Consider the following 16,859-nt stretch of genomic DNA (forward strand, 5'->3'; position numbering starts at 1 on the left):
CATGCATGCTGTTAAACTCTTATTCTTAGAGTGTCACAATCCCTCATTGCTATCTCACTTTTATCTGACTTTAAGTATGTACAAGATTTTAATGAAACTTAGATTTCTGCTAATATAAGGTAAACTACAACACTTAGAAGGCCTTCTCTACACAATTCCCAGCAATGCAGTTACACAGCCATCAATAATCACAAAAGGTCTTGCAGAAAATGATGAACATGCTTTCAGATGCCATTACTGGGCAGTGGAAAGCTTTGCTGAAAGAGAAGTATTTATCCTACCTGTAAGTTAGTCAGGTATGGCTCTTCACAACTCACAAGATGGCTCAGTCTTGCATGTTGAGCTCGTATTTCATTCTCCCTTATCTTCTGATGTAAATTGTTAATTTGCTGATTTTGCCTGTAATACACAAATTTAATTTGGAAAAAAAAAAGAAGAATGGAACAGAGATTAGAAAAACAGAGATTTTAAGACTTATACTGAAGAATACATTTACAATGGTATTCAGCTATCCTGGCTCTACACTAGCTGTGGCCTTTTTCCCACTGCAGCCAGCCTGCAAGTGAAGAAATACGATTTGAAAACTCTATCAATTTTGTGTGGGTTGAGGGAGGCTTCTGTTGCCATTTGCTGCTGGGGTTGGAAGTATAAGCAGGGAAAAGTATACAAAAAGCAAACAAAACCAAACAAAAATGGCACCTTCATTTCACTTGGACTTCTCCTGCTTGGCCCCTTTCTTTACCAGAGCTGACTTCTGACAAAAGCTGAAGAGATTTACAAATCAAGGGGAACAGAAAGAACTTAAGAAGAAAAGGCCATTACATAAGATAATCAGCACAGCCTCCCTGCAGGGTCTTGCTTTTTCCTTTGCTTAAGGCTTTCTCAATCAACTACTTTACACAAGATGTACCTTTCCCCGGGGTAAAATACTGCACTGTGTGCTAAAACAAGTACCATGCACCAACTGCTTGGCCAGTGTACAGCAGAAACAGCATCAGCATTGTATCATTATTTAATTATAACACAAAATGCATCAGTGTTTAAATCATGACTGCATTTGAACTAGGCAGGACTGCAGGGCAAACACCTGCCAGGTCTCCGCCCCAGCCCAAGTCACAGCCCCATGAAGTGTGCAGTAGCTCTCCATGGAGCAACAGGCACCTCAAAACCTGACCCCAGAGTGGAGCTCTCAGCACTCACAGAAACACACAGAGACCTGCTCAACAAACTTAACACCAATTTTGTGCACTCTGTTAATTTTCACTTTTTCTTCCTTTCTATCCTAGGATATACTTGCATGCAAGCATGAAAATTTTTTCTCAGTTTCACCTCTAAGCATGGAGCATGACTGGCTTTTCTGAAACAATGACACTGAACCCAGGTGACTGAACCCAATCTTAAGAGGAGATAAACAGCAAATACAGGTTAACTTCAAGGCAAAAAGCCTGTCTGTGCACACACTGAAAAAGCAAATCCTGCAAAGTATACAGAAAAACAGTAAAACCTGTTAATTTTTTAAAAATTTGGAAGGCTTGTGTTTAGAAAGAGCATCTTGGAAACATTAGCATGTGTACACAAAATATGCATTATATAAGCTATAAACTAACATGAAATATGTATTAGTTGAAAAGATGCCAACTGCAAATTTTAATAGGATGCCAAAACCCAGTTGAAGGGACCATTTTAGCTAGTCACATTCTTCTAGCTAGTCATCAGCCAACTGTACCTCTATTATTTGGAGTACAAGAGGAATATCATATTTTAAAAATATTGAATATAGTAGAAGTTACACGTCTCAGCTAGATGTGTCAAAGAAGACATGATGAGAACGTGGTTTTTTTCTGTTTCCCTATTTTTATATCTGTAAACAACAGCAATGAATAGAAAACCAGTATATGTAAGCTGTCATTTGTTGGTACCTTAGAACAACTTATTCAACATGAATGAATAAGGGGAGAGCAAGCAAATGTATTTATGTGATTCCATGGAAAACCTTAAAATATTTTGTATCAGCACAGGTGATTTTGAGGCTTCCCTGCTCCCTCTAATATCTAGATTGAACAAGCTTGTACAAATACAAAAGGAGTATGTGACACCAAAAGACTGTGTACAATTCTGGTTGCCATCTGTAAGATGGCACTACAAACAAAAAGTTTCCAACCTGTTTTGGAAGATAGGTAAGTCTCTCTCATAAGAGACCTTACAAAAGACTAAGATTTTGTATAATCATATGAGGAAATATGAACTCTTGATGACTTCTGTGCATGTCTGGTCACAGAGAAAAAAAATTATTTAGTATGAGTTATCCAAACCTACGAACTGAAGCAAATTTTCATTTTTTATCACCTTATTACTTCCTAGACAGATCTATTGAAATTTCATTGTTTTAAAATTACCTACATGTTTTAAAATTATTTATCCATTTATCAGATATCCCTTGAAAGCACTATATGATTTTCTGTTTATGGCTGATAGTAATTTAGCAGTGCTTTCCTTCCCAGGCAGGATTTCAAGAGTCTGAATACTACAGCCTGGAGAATATGTTTTAAAATATTTTTGATCTACCAGTGTAGTTTGAACTACATTACCATATTCCCTTTCATAATCCTTTCCCTACCCAACCAAATCCCTATTGGAAAAAAGGTGAGACAAGTTAATCCGAGATGAGACAGAATACAGAGTTTAAATAACTTGCTTCTTTTCACTCTGCAAACCATGAAACTCTCAATCATTATATAACCTTGCCAACAAAACACACTGCAGAAATGTTTTAAGGCTGTGTAGACCCCACAATTCCTTTACATAACTGCCTCTATGAAAACAACATTAACCTCCTGGCACCCAGAAACAAACATTTTGCTGCACAACCAAGGACTCTGAGCCTTATTTAAAGGGAATTCAGAAAGTTCAGCTGCTCTCGAAAACACAGGCTGCCTATTTCAGTGGGAACACTGTCCCCAGAAGCCTCCCTATTACCCATCTCAGCCCAGCACTTTAAAAAACCAAAACAAAATACAATCAGCCTTTAGCATTTAGCTGCCTCCAAGTTTCTGTCAAGCTCCTCAACCTTTAGTACTTCCAGAAGCCATCTGAGTGCAAGTAGGCACATGCTGTGGCCTGAGCTCAGGGCATGGGGAATCTGACAGGAATCCAGCCTTCAGTGCACAGAAACCAGACCCCACTCACACATCTGGGTTCAGAGGAAGTACTGTACCCAGGTACCAAGGAAACAGCTTTCCTTCACAACGTCCTTATTTTTTTCCCCATGAGTGAGTGTTACAATTTTACATTGACAGCAAAGGAAGAATTAGTGGTGTACTGTGTGTGTGTCATGGCACTTTTCACATGGTTTTATTCAGCCCCTTTGTTCAAATGCAAAATCCACTGTTTTAATTGAAGTGTCTGTCTTGACACAGCCCTTCCCCTTGCACTCAGACTAAAGCAGAAGAGAAGAGAAGGCAATACCCTGATCCAAAGTCATCAACCAACCAAAGGGACTCAGAGCTGAGAATTTTGTTTAAAAAGAAAAATAAATAAAAATTAAAAAATGAAATCAGAAAAGGCAAGGAAAAAACCATTCTTTTGGAAAGAACATTTCAGTGTTCCTTATTTAAACTGATCTTCCAGAAGGAAATGGCATTAAAAGATGCATAAACTAAAATATTCTATCTAATCAGTTAGTACAAACATGAGACTAATAACATGGTTTTCACAAACACTTTTGACACAAATCTTTCCAGCTATCCCTCAAGGTGTAATATTATTTCCAGAAACTGGAGGTGGCAGTTCAGAAACAAACAGACAAAAAGAGGATCTAAACTCCTCTCAAGGTAGGAAAAGACTGCCTGCTACACAGAAGAGTTCTGCACTGAAGACATAATTTTTCTTCAGGTATAATGACTTAGTTCCTTCAGAATTTCTTTTTCCTTCAGAAGTTACCTGCTTGCTATATTTTCATCATCTTTTTTTTTTTTTTTTTTTTTTTTTTTTAATTCCACTGGCACACTGGACTATGCCTTTTCACCCTCTTTTTTGAACCTCCAGCCATATACAAATAAGCTGAGATCAAATCCTCCCTGTGCTGCTCCCGGGTACATTCTGAGGGAGCTGAGCAGAAGTAACTGAAGAACTGAAGGAAGGGTTATCCAACATACAAGACTAAAGTGGTGGCTATGTGCTGCTCTATTGCCTCCTGTATCAACTTATACATCCCAGTCCCCACATGTTAGCTATTATACATTCTAGCTAGATTAGGAAAGCCCTAGCATTTCACAAAGTAATGACTTTGGCTTACTTCAAGGTCTTATAAACATGTATTTTGCTTCCTGTTCTTCCACTACCTTGAACATTCTTTATTTTTGTAAACAAAATCTCAAGGCTTCAGCCATGTTTCACTACTTCAGATCAATGACACTTTGTTAGGAAAGAAAAGTTACAAACCTGCCATGACATGGCAGATTGTACCATTCTCTCGCCTTTCCCAGAATTACCAGCTACCACTCCTACACGAAATCCTAACACTAGAGAGCAGGCTACCAAAGATGCTGATTCTGTGTAACTATTTCCTTGGCATTTAAGGACAGTAGTATTCCTTCTCTTTCTGCCTGCCACAGACACTTCCATTAGTAATCCCCCCCATCCTGTGACTCTACTTACAAAACTGTCTAGAATTCAGAGGAAAACTTCTGATGCTACTTGACCCTAGCTGAACCTATTGAAACGAGCAAAAAGGTAGAACCATAACAATGAAGTATTTAAGGGAAAGAGGGGGAGGTCTCTATTTTGATTCAATTGCAGTTCTGTCCTCTAGCTCAAACAATCCCCTTTGAAAATTCAAGTCAGCAGAGAGGATGTGGGATAGCAGAGAACAGCACTCAGCTCAGTGTGCACAAGCCTGGACTCTCTTCAGAGACCAGCATTACCAAATTGCTTAATATACAAACTGCTTCTCCTTAAGTCTCAAAAATACTTGTATAGCACAACTGACATTCTCATAGTTTTCTCACATTCACACAGGACAAGTGTGGACAGATACTCATACAGACACTTATACACGGAAATAAACCATATTTCTTGAATCTGGGACTAGCTCACCCATTCTCCATAAGCCAATCTTACCCCTTCCTTACTCTAACATGAAAGAGCCTTTAGAAACCCACATCTGCCAGAGAAACATTTCAACCCCCAACTTCTAAATTATTCCTAATTTTTAAATTAGCCTAAATCTAAGTGCCACACTCCAAGTGAAGGTACATACCAGTATCTTCAAACAATTTGGGGGCTTTAGAACAGAGCTTCCTCCATTACAGAAGGGACACTAGTAACTTGTGAAGAAAACAAATGGCAATTGAAGCTTACCTTCGAAAGTCACAAGCTAAAACAATTTGCTGGTTTCGGTGAAAATGTCTGAGCAGATTTCTTCAGAATCAGCATACAAAGTAAAATACAACATGGATCCCTCTGTATTGCAAATAGAATTTATTCCATACTGCAGCTGGAGGTACACTGCTTTGTTTTGTTGCTTAAGACGCTGGATACAAATTTTTATGTCCCTTTGTTTCAGAGGCATGATCTCTTGGGACCAGAAGTCCAAACGTGCAGAGGACTGATAGGGAAAGAGATCTTTAGTACACAAAGTCCTAAAAACAACATGAATATGTTTTCCGGAATTCAGAAGATAATGCCAAAGAACTCCAACATCAGCAAAGCTCATGAAAAAAGATCTCAAATTTCCCATGCAATAAAGTCTCCTTTTTTTGTGTTACTGTTCCAAGTGAACCTTTCTTCCAGTCACAGCAGAACTTACCTTAAAGGGAAAACGGGAACACTGCCTTTGGCAGTCAAGACATGATCTCTGATCTGGACAGATTGGTTCTCTGAGGTATTTTTGAATGACTTTTCTGAATTGCATAAAGTTTGAAAAGCTTGCCTGACCCACAGGAGGTGAGCTAGTGCTAGAGCAACGCAGACAAGAGCACGGACAGCAACTCTACTTTCTCAAAAGCCTTGGGCTACTTAATCAAGGGCATGAGGAAAAAGGGGGACAGACACAAATGTCTCCTCAGAGAGAGGACTGCACTCTCCCTCCCAGGTGGGAGCTCTTCAACTTCTGCAGTCTCCCAACAGGAGAAACACAAAGCAACTCTTGCACCTCCTCCTGCAGTTCTGCCAAATACTAGAACCTTCTAAAACATATTTAAATCTACAGAATCTAAAATGGTTCAGCACCAGTTCCACAGAGAAGTATCTAGGACTGCAGCTGACCAACATCCCCCAGTGCTGTCCTGCAAAAAGCAAACACCACACAGCCATGGTCAGTGAGAGACAAATGCTCAGCCTGAGGGAGGCCTTGATGGCTGGCTTGGACACCTCAGGGAAGATGTGCCCATCAGCTGGAGAGATCTCAAAGAGTAACAAAAACCTACTTGACACCTAGAAAACATTACCTAGGAGGGAAGAATAAGTCATATCAGGAAAAATTTTCTAACATTTGAGCTAATTAATCACCGAACTGCCCAATCCAGAAAGGTTGTAGAACACCTGGTATTGCAGATACCAATAGTGTAAGCATCTAGTGACAGCACTACTGCTTGCCTTCCCCAAGGCCTGGCAGTAGTATTAAATAGGTCCTTTCCAGCCCTACATCCTTTCATCATTGCCAAGATTTATGTTATTAGGTGAAAACTAATTTCATCAATGTTACTAGCATTCACATCTAACAAAGTGACCTTAAAAACAGTTAAAATAATTACTCTGTCACAAAACCTTCCTGAACATTTACCAGATCAAGACGTACCGAAGTCTCATCTACAAGTTACCCGGGTGATTGGTGATACTGGAAAAAGATAAAGGCATTTTTTTCACACTTTTACTGGAAGCAGAGTGTAATTTACACAGCAAAGCACTCTGAGAAGGTTCCTCGCAGCCCCACTCCCTGGCCAGGACTCCCTGTTATACACACTCACTCACTCACATTGTGCACCCACCACATGGGCGGTACAAAGCTTCAGGTTCCTCAAAAATGGCATCAAATTATCACTCAAGTGGATATGCTAATGCTGCATATCTTAACATGGCAACCGAAATGAAAAGAATTACAGCTTTATACTAGCATTAAAATGAGCACTATGAGAGCACATACACTTTCATGTCATCTGCTGAAGTCAGGACAATTTGATACAAAGCAAAGAAAAAAAATCTACTTCTCTTGTCTCAGTGAAAACATAATCCTAATTCAGATATGGATTTAAAAGTTAATGATTTAGCAACTGTTTTAAGAATGTATTTCTTGTTACACTCTGAGGGGTAACAGCTATTCACTAAAATTGTACTTCCAAATCTACCTTTCCTTAAAAAGCTGTTCAAATGCTCTTATGCTGTCTGCAAGAGAACACTGCATGCACAGTGTTATTCTCAGCAGCTTGTGTCATATGTCCAGATATTTGGCATTTATTCACATACCTACTACATGCAGCCCCTGCCACACAAACTCTGACAGGACCACACTAGAGACAGCTACAGTGGCAGGTCAGCCTCAAGAGACATTCAGCACTGCACCAAACACTGCAGTTTCAGTGGTGTTAATGTACTGAACAGAGGAACAACATGAAGAGTTAAAATGTGACGCTGTCATTTTCTAAAACAATACAAACACAGCTGGCTCCCTCTGGTGCTAAATATAAAGCAGTGTTACATACTAAGCTGCCAGAGAAATAAGACAATGATACAATCCAATTATTTCATACAGTAGGTGACAGACATTATAGTAGCATGTGTTGCAGCAGCAGATTTCCTCATAGAGACTAAATCCTTAAGTCCTCATTCATGGCCTGTAGAACAGTTCTTATGGGAAAAAACTCAAGACACGCCTTTAAGAAGTGCCTCTGTGTTCTGGTACACACACACAGAGCAGGCTTGCTTTCTTGCACCATGTTTTCACTTCCTGAAAGTAGAGTCTTGCCCTCATTTTCTTAAGAATAGACTTAAAACCATTTCAGGTTTCTACTGATTAAATCAGCAGTGACTCCTCAAATAGTTTTAAAAAGCAAACCAAAATCACTTTTTACCCATTATGCTGTGTACTACTTAAATAAATGCTGAACAGACTACACAAAATACATCAACTTAATTTATCTATTACCAAATCTGCTGTTCAACACAGCATACAGATCAAAATCAAGGTACTTGTTCTATTCTCAGGCTCAAGAGACTGTTTGGAATTTTAAAAACTTAAAAATGCCTGCATTTCTAGTGACACACCAAAGTATCCAAATATGATTCATGCTGTTAAGCATTACTGCTTGAATTGTTTTTATAACTATTTGAAACTTACTTGCAACTATTCCTATCTGGTAGATTTCCAATGCAAAACAAGAAAATTTGATAATCTAATCTGGAAGGGCTGAATTTTTTTTTTGCCCTTTTATCTTTGTGTGGAAAGAAGGGAAGCAGGCAGCATGTTTCACTTTCTTTCTTCTGCTCCTCCTCCTTTTTTAATAAGGTACAGCAGCCTAAAGATATTATCCTGTACAGAGCATCCATTTCCTACTTATCAACACACTGAAGCACTGTTGTGAAGAACAAGATGTGTGATGTTAATCTCCTACACTTTCTCTATAAGTGGGACACCATTACAACTCCCAATAAAAGAGTGTTTAACCTTAAAAAAATGGTTAATGACGCTGTGGGTGAAAGGGTGACAAGGGCAAGAGGGAGGGGTGTTCCTCTTTTCTTCCAGCTGTTCCTTGTACTTGCCTGCAGCAAACAGCTGGGCCTGGAGCACTGTGCCAGCTGCTGTCCTGCTCCTCTGGCCACCAGGCAGCAGAAGGTTAACACATCTCTGCTGAGCTTCTGTCCCCTCAACTAGCAGTTTGTAAATCCAGCACACGACCTAGGGAGACTACGCCTGTTAAAACTCCATGAAAACCACATGTACAAAGGGTCCTCTCAGCAAACACCTCCTACCTGACCTCAGTCAACAAATTTCTTTCTTCTCTGTTTCCTCAAAGCATAAAGTATGGAATTTAACTACCACCATGTTGAATTAACTACACTTTAGCAAACTTTATGTTTTTAATTTTAGGTCACTATTCCCCAAAAAAATCAAACTCTGAGAAGAAGTTTAAATTAAGCTCAGGAAGACCAAGAGTTGGAATACTTAGGTTTACTCCCAAACACCATTCTGAAGCTCAGTGCAAGAAGGCCTTGTGTTCCCAGGTGTTAGATATAGGTAGAAGCCTATTTTCACTAAGTGCTGCTTTGTGCCTTGAAGAAAGGTAGTTTTCACACTTAAGCCTTATTACCACCCTATCTAATAAGAAATGTAGTACTAGTGCTTTTCAATGGAGTTCTATTTCAAGGTTTTTGCACAGCACAAATGTACCATTTTCTTCATGAATGAAACCAAAAGTATTTTATCACAGAAAGCACTACCTCTTCTTAAAAAAATTAAACAATCTGTTGTAAAAACTTCGTAAATATGCAACATCGATTTGTACTAATCTTAAAAATACAAAGCCATCAGTGCATCCATTTCATTTTAAAATACCTTTTCAGGCAAGTATTTTGCTCAAATGGAAATTCAATATTCAAAGAGCCTGTTCTGTGATGTACTGTTACACTGCATTATTACAAATTACAACATTAACACCAACTATCTACTTGAATATGTAACATCACTAAGTGGTCTGTTCCATTTCAATAGTTTCCAAAATGTATTTTGCCTTTTCAGCTGAATGAAATTATCTAAACTGACAAGTGGTGAGAAATCCTGAAGGAACTGTATTCATTATTAGTAAGTCACACAAAACAAATTACTTGTACAAAAAAATGAACCAGCACACCATTACTGGGTATCAAGAAATAGCTCTTCTTCCTCCACATGGACAGTACCAAGAAACATCAGCAGGCAGCCAGGTTACAAACAGTGACTTCAGAAACTTCTCCCTTGACTGCAAACACTTTCAGAGTGAGAAGAGCAACATCAACTGGATTTTCAGGGTATAACAAGCCTTCATGTAGAGGGCACAGGATGATAAGCTCAGCAGAGGCACTGAAGACCACCCCTGAGCAATGTACTCACAAACACTGCTGACAGCTTGGGCCCGGGAGGTGGGCTGCAGCTACTGCAGCATTACTACTGACATAGCAAGCCTGAAAAAAACCCACTATAATTTAGAAGGCCTTTAAGCAGCTGATCAAAAGCCTCTGAGAGGAGATGTAACCAATAGCTAAAAACATTTCCATTTTAGCTTCTTACTCCCTTGGGAAATCACTATCTCCGCAGGAGGGCTGGCAGAGTGGGATGATGAGCCCATCCCTCCATTCCTAACTGCATCCCATCTTTGCTGCAGCAGCAGGTAAATACACACTAACATCCTACATCAAGCCAGGGAACCCAGTGTCAACTTCCATTGCTGAAATGCCACTACAGGTACTGGCCAGAGTGCTAAGGGACAGGAACACCTTCAATCACCGCAATTCCTCATTCTGTTGTAATAGAGGAATGAACAGTTCTTGCACAAGCACAATTCTCCTGGTACTAGAAACTTAACAGCAGTGACTGCTATTCAGGCCCATTCAGTTTGACAGCAATTTTAATAAGAGGTTATATATTTAGTGACATAAAGATTCTGGATTTATTGATTTAATATTTTATTATCGGAACAATTTGTATGAGGCTTTGAATAGGATTTTACTGCTGAATATTATTATAAAGGCCAGTTTCTCAAAGCTTTATCATCTGGCTTCAAATATATTGCATTTCTGTACTTGTGATGGAAAAGAAAATCAGTCCAATGCAGCTGACAAATTTTCATCTTGCAATTCACTTCCAAGACCTCACAAAGCAGAAAGATGTCCCATACAAACCTGCAGCCTGGTAAGAAGATAAGAGGGGAACCTGACAGCAGAAGTGGCTGTTGGGCTCACTGTCCCTTTTCCACTCCAGAGGCATTAAACCTCCTAAATACATTTCCAACTTTGTGTAAGACTTTAGGCCAGCCGCCAGTCTTCTCTCCTAGCAGCTCCTACATATCTGTAGGACATACAGATCATAGGACATACATACAACCCTACATATCCTACGTATCTGTGGCTAAATAGTGGCTAGACTGAAACCCAAGAACTTTACTGACTAAGTAGCTCTCCTGAAACCCAGCTTTTACTTCATCTGATCCAATGAATGCAGCTGGCACTGCATGGCACTGCACTACTTACCTATCAATCACAAACTCCTTCTGTCTTAGCAGCCCTTCTTTAATTTTCATTAGAGATTCCCAGTTGCTGGAGTCCTGATAGCTGGTAGCTGGGTAACTTGAACGTGATGTTCCAGGTGAAACCTGCATAAAATAATTGTAGGATTAGCCCCCAAAACAGTGAAAGAAAATAATGTCTTACATATTATGCCATTTACAACGTGGTTTACTCTTACAGAAACCTAAGGACTGTTTCTCAGTTTAATTCAGAGTTGCTTTGTATACAACAATGGATTTATAAACAAGTTTCTGGAAACAAATTTCAGCCCAGTATGACTGATTTTATCATTTCTCTACTAAACAATTCATAGCTCTGAATGCAGTTTGGAATGAAAAGCTCATTTAGAATTAACTACATCATCAACAGGAAGACCACAAAATATCCTGCTGCCATCCTTGTAGCACTTCAAGCAACAGGGGCTGGTAACCTCAGACCCACTGGTAGCTGCAGGTAACAGTTGCCACTGCCCTGTTCAATTCCCACCTGTAATGTGGGTGTACAGAGAAAGAGAAATTTCCCTTGATATGTGTGCACTTAAAATACAGAATATGGGAATATAATTCTGGCTAAATTGTAAAATAAAACTTTCACAAGTAACAGGTTCCAGGCTTTCTATTAATTTTTCAAAAGCCAGGCTTCATGTCTTGCAACAAACTGAGGGCAACAACTGCACTGAGTATGAAGCAACAACATCATGGTTTAGAAAAGTGAAAAAATTGGGACATTTAATCAAGCAAGCATTTATTACAAATATTTGCATCAGGAATTCACATAAGGGAAGGTTTAAACTAGAGCTTCTGAGATCAAACACAGGGATCCCAGCATCAGCTGCCGTGAAGTACCGTTTAATCTTTCACCAGTTTTTTTGAATCACTGAAAAAAGATTAATCTTTTTATAATCTGAGAGGCATTCTGGACAATGCTGTCTTTCTATATTTTTGAAAAAGAGCAGAAGGAAAAAAGTTAAAACGTGGCCATTAAAAAAAAAAAGACTTTAGGCTATTTTTTCTTTTATAGCTCCACAATGTTTTAAATTTCATCTGAAATTACAACAAACTGTATTAAGACCAAGACATATGATCAACAATTAAAGTAAGTTGAACAATTTCCAAGCGCTCCATGCTTCTGGTCAAAGTTTTACTGTGAATTATAACACTGAATGGAAAGAATTCATTGTTTAAACCTCAATACCATGAGGTACTAAAGCCAGGAGCCAATTCCTCACAACTATAATCTCTTCTGTAACTTTAAAAAGTATTTCTTCCCATTCACTCTAGTTCAGTTCAAACCCTAGCTTGCCCACTGATGTATTTCTGCACATTTATTCTCTTTTAATTGTAACCTAAAACCAGATAAGATGACAAGACATACTGCTCCTAAAAATCTTTCAAGACTGCTACGCCCCACCTTAACCCCCATCCCCTCACATCCAATTTATCTGCTTTAAGGAATATTTCTTTTGCTTAACAAACTGAATAGCTTCAATAGTGAGATTATTATTATTATACAAATTATTTTAAAAAAACCCACCAAAAACCATCAACAGCTCTACACATTAAATGCTGCATGCCAGTTAAAAACAAAATCTAAACTGGTGATTTTTTTTTTTCTTTTTGGTTTGGGCAGTGGTCTAACAAAACTCAGGAAAGAAACCTAGTCATGATTCTTCCTGTAAGTAACACATATGTAGAGTCTTTACGGCTTAAGGAATCTAAAGTTTATTTTGCCTGGGTTGCTCCATCCAGACCACATCACTTCAAAGTCATCCTTGGTTCTTACAGAATGCCTTGGGATTGTCACATACTGGTTTGTATTAGTTATACACATGACTGGCTGGATTGAGAGGCACCAGCACAAACCTATCCCAGTGAAAGTCCCTCCTAGTGACCCATGCCATGTCATGCACTACAAAGTGACAACATCAGGAACTATCACTGGACTTTGTGCTATGAACTTTTTTCCTTTGCTTTTCCCACTACAGTGCTGATGAATGCTTTCCTACATCCAACTGAGCACCATTACACTACAGTCAAAAAAGAAGAAAGAAACAGTCCTTACTGCAGCTGGGATTAGATCTTTACTTTCCAGAGCCAGAATTTCTTTCTCTACTCAAAACTCACAAGCATTTGATATGATAAATAGGAAATATATGGCTTTATAAAGCTGTATATTCAAATCAATTTATTGAGCATGATGAATTTTGTCTATAAGACTGAACTATAAAAATGAAGAGATTAAAGACAACAATTTAAATATGAACCTATGTTAAGTGAAGACCTGGAAGTCACTGGTAGTCTCTCTAGGAGAATTCTTCAATGCAAATCCCTTATTTCCATCTAGCACCTCTGCAAACAATAATCTGCATTGAAGCTGGAGAAAACCCCTTCAAAATTGGTACAGTAAGTAATTACACAAGTCAAATATTGTAGCTGCTGAAAACCAATGCAATGACTTTTGCCATGTTAAGAACAGAGTAATATTTTCTGAATTATATGCCAACTATAGTGTGTTAGTATGGGGTTTTTATTAAATCTAAAACATAAGGTCTCCATAGATGACTCACTGAGATGCCTTAACTTTGGAATATACCCAATCCTATGGACTATATACATGCTGTTTACAAATAGGTAACAACAAATAAAATATTACTTTGTATTATAATTGTGTGCTTCAATTTTTTCCTCTGAAAAAAGAAACAAAAATGTTTGATTCTGATACCACATTTCATCTATTAAAAAAAATATTCTAAAAATACTTCTTAGCACTTCCCAAAATAACAAGACACTTCACTCATTTATGAGCACATGGTGTTGACTACTACAAACAGCTTTCTAGCTGCTTTGAATTGTGTGGAAACACACAGGCAGTCTGCTTACGAGTGAGTATCTTGTCTCCTAAGGATATCAAACCAAATAGTGAGACCAGATACACTTCCAGGAGTCACATTTAGAAAGCCATCCACAACTCCAAGCCCTTAACTTGAATCATCCACAACTACAAAACAAAATACCATCTGGAAAGACACAGCATTCTTTTCTATCTGTCCTACAAAATACAACTATTTTTGTCACCTGGCACCTCTTCTGAGAGTATCAGCCTTGTCCTGACAACATGTGTTCAGTTAGAACAGTATCATTTGCACATGGACATCCAAAGGTCCTCACTAGCTTGTTTGGTGACAAAGGCTTGGCAAACCTTCAAGTCACTGCTGAGGCAAAGTCAGCTGCTGGGGTAAAAAAAAATAAAATGAGAAATCTTTGCTATACTAGCCTAGATGCAAATACTGCTGAAACAGACATTGCTGACTGATAGTTTCACGCTTATTATCAATGGAAAAACAATTTTTCTGTAGACAGAGTGTAACAACATCTAGACAACTTAGGTCAAATATGGCTGGGTTTTTAATCGTGCTAATTAAAATTATCTTCTTAAACATGCCCACAGTTTCTGAAGCAGATCAATGTCTCAGCACACAGCCCAGCATTCCATGTGTTACATGCTGTATCATGTCAAATGATGTCATTTACTACATCACGAAGTAAAGGTGAAGTCTAAAAATGCCAATATAATAATTAATCTCAAAAACAAACACATAAACCAACCAACCCAAACAAAAACTCAAACTCCAAAAACCCCCAATGGATTTGAAAGGGTTTTTTCATGGAAGTTGCAGCTTAAATAATTTAGTGCTGTCCATACTTCAACTGTGAATTTTCACAGTCCATTACTAACAACTAGCAGAGCACCAAGAACTATGCCAGGTGAATGATCCCTTCTGGACAACTGCTTACACTGCCCTGCACTATCATAAACTCCTGTCCACAGGGATCATTCTTCTCTTGCTGCATTATACAGGTATTGCTCAACAGAAAGAGAAGTCCTTGCATCCATCCATATTTAATCCAAGGTAAAGAATCAATACACTGTTAGCAGGAGCTAAGGATTCCTTTTTGTACTGACAGTTGAGGATACAAATATGGGTGAGCCCTCAGGCTGTGCCTCATGGATATCACTAGATGGATAATTTGGGAGAAAAAAGAGGTGGCTGTGGCAGCAGCAAGCCCAAATGCACTCCCATTGAGATGCTTCCTGCCTGTGGGTCACCACAGGAAAAGGTTTAAATCTGCACAGGCAGAGCAGCAGCCACTGAGGAGCTCTGGAACTGCTCCCCACCCTGGGTACGGAAAAACAATTTACCCATCCCTTCCTCCCTGCACAGATTTCTTCCTAACATCAGGAGGGTTTCAGCTCAGAACAGCTCCCATAATTTAGACAATCTCAAAAGAGGGTTCATCCTTTTGCAGGTGAAACATGACAGGGATGGTGGCTCTCATGCAGGAAAAGCTATAGAAGGCTGCAACCATTGAACAAGGCCCTAATTTTAAGGCCTAATTGAAAGACTGTGCCTTGCAGAAACACAGCCACAAAGCTCAATCCTCCACACTGTAACACATTCTGAGCTGGGTAGAAAAAAGCCTACAGACAAGAATTCCTAATTTGTAGTATCTGTATCTCAACACCATCTACCCACTGCTCTACTCAGCTCCATCTTTGCCTTTTAGGGAAGACAGTGTTTCTGCTCAGCAGGATATAATCACTACAATTCTTGGCAGCAACACCTAGGCTGTATCACATTTTGCCTCTGCTTTCACAAATTTCCAGCAGTCACGGAGGAAAGAATATTTAATCATGCCCTTGCACTTTTATTCCAGCCATGGTATATGTGGTGTTCTTTGGGGAATTTCTTTAATGTGGAAAACATCATTAAAATCAAAATTGAAACACCATCAAGTGGTGAGGTACTCAGAAATACAGGTGTATTGTAGAGAGGTTAGCACTGCCAACAGCAAAATAAAAATCAATAAGGCTTGGAAAAAAATCTCAAACACACACTTTATATATATAGACATGGAGCCTGCAAAGTAGTTAATATAAGACAGACCACAACTAACAGGGAAAATACACTTGACAGGAGTTGAAAATTTAACCTGTCTGAAAATCAGCTTAATGCAAGTCAGGGTTGCCTGTATATGGGAGGTCAAGTTACAGAAAAAGGGGGTGAGGGAAAGGATAAAGCTGTGTCCTCTGGCATACACCCAGTTCAAGAGTATGTCTGGTAGTACAACGTGAGAAACCAGAAAGTAATTGGGACAGTAAAACATGTCCAAAGAAGAGAAACTTTCATGGCTAAAACACTTAGAGAGAGTGATTTATGATAAAGAGCTAAATATCAGAAAGGCTGAAGAGACATGAAATCAGACATCAAATACCTTGTTTCCTAGGTTGAGTCCATGTAAACTAAGGTTGATGGAATGAAAATTGAGATATGGCAATCTGGGATAAGAGTATCAGGAGGAAACAAACAAACAAAACCCAGTAAACAACAACAACAAAAACAATCAATCAAACCAACCAACAAGATGGAGTAAAGTAGCAAAAGCATATCACAAACAACTGAGAGAAGATCCAAATTTTAAGATTTTAGAATCTGCACTGGATGAAGTTTAGGAATTAATGGGCAAGCCAGTCCTTACTTGATGACACATCAGGACTTCCCTTGAGTTAGGATTAAATTATGCATTCATGTGACTGATGACACACTG

The 16,859-nt window shown here is 38.8% G+C and overlaps 1 protein-coding gene across 4 annotated transcripts in view; it reads right to left on the reverse strand.

Moving 5' to 3' along the window:
• CEP85L (centrosomal protein 85 like) overlaps positions 1–16,859 on the reverse strand; it is a 136,305-nt gene that overhangs the window by 16,332 nt on the left and 103,114 nt on the right. For all 4 annotated transcript variants that reach the window (XM_063389883.1, XM_063389882.1, XM_063389884.1 and 1 more), the window contains 2 exons: positions 11,218–11,339; positions 282–399 (listed from right to left, as the gene is read on the reverse strand). In XM_063389883.1, coding sequence (XP_063245953.1) covers positions 282–399; positions 11,218–11,339 — 240 coding nt within the window. The remainder of the gene's footprint in view (positions 1–281; positions 400–11,217; positions 11,340–16,859) is intronic.

Source organism: Prinia subflava, chromosome 2 (genome assembly GCF_021018805.1).
Source record: "Prinia subflava isolate CZ2003 ecotype Zambia chromosome 2, Cam_Psub_1.2, whole genome shotgun sequence".
NCBI classification, from domain to species: Eukaryota; Metazoa; Chordata; class Aves; order Passeriformes; family Cisticolidae; genus Prinia; species Prinia subflava.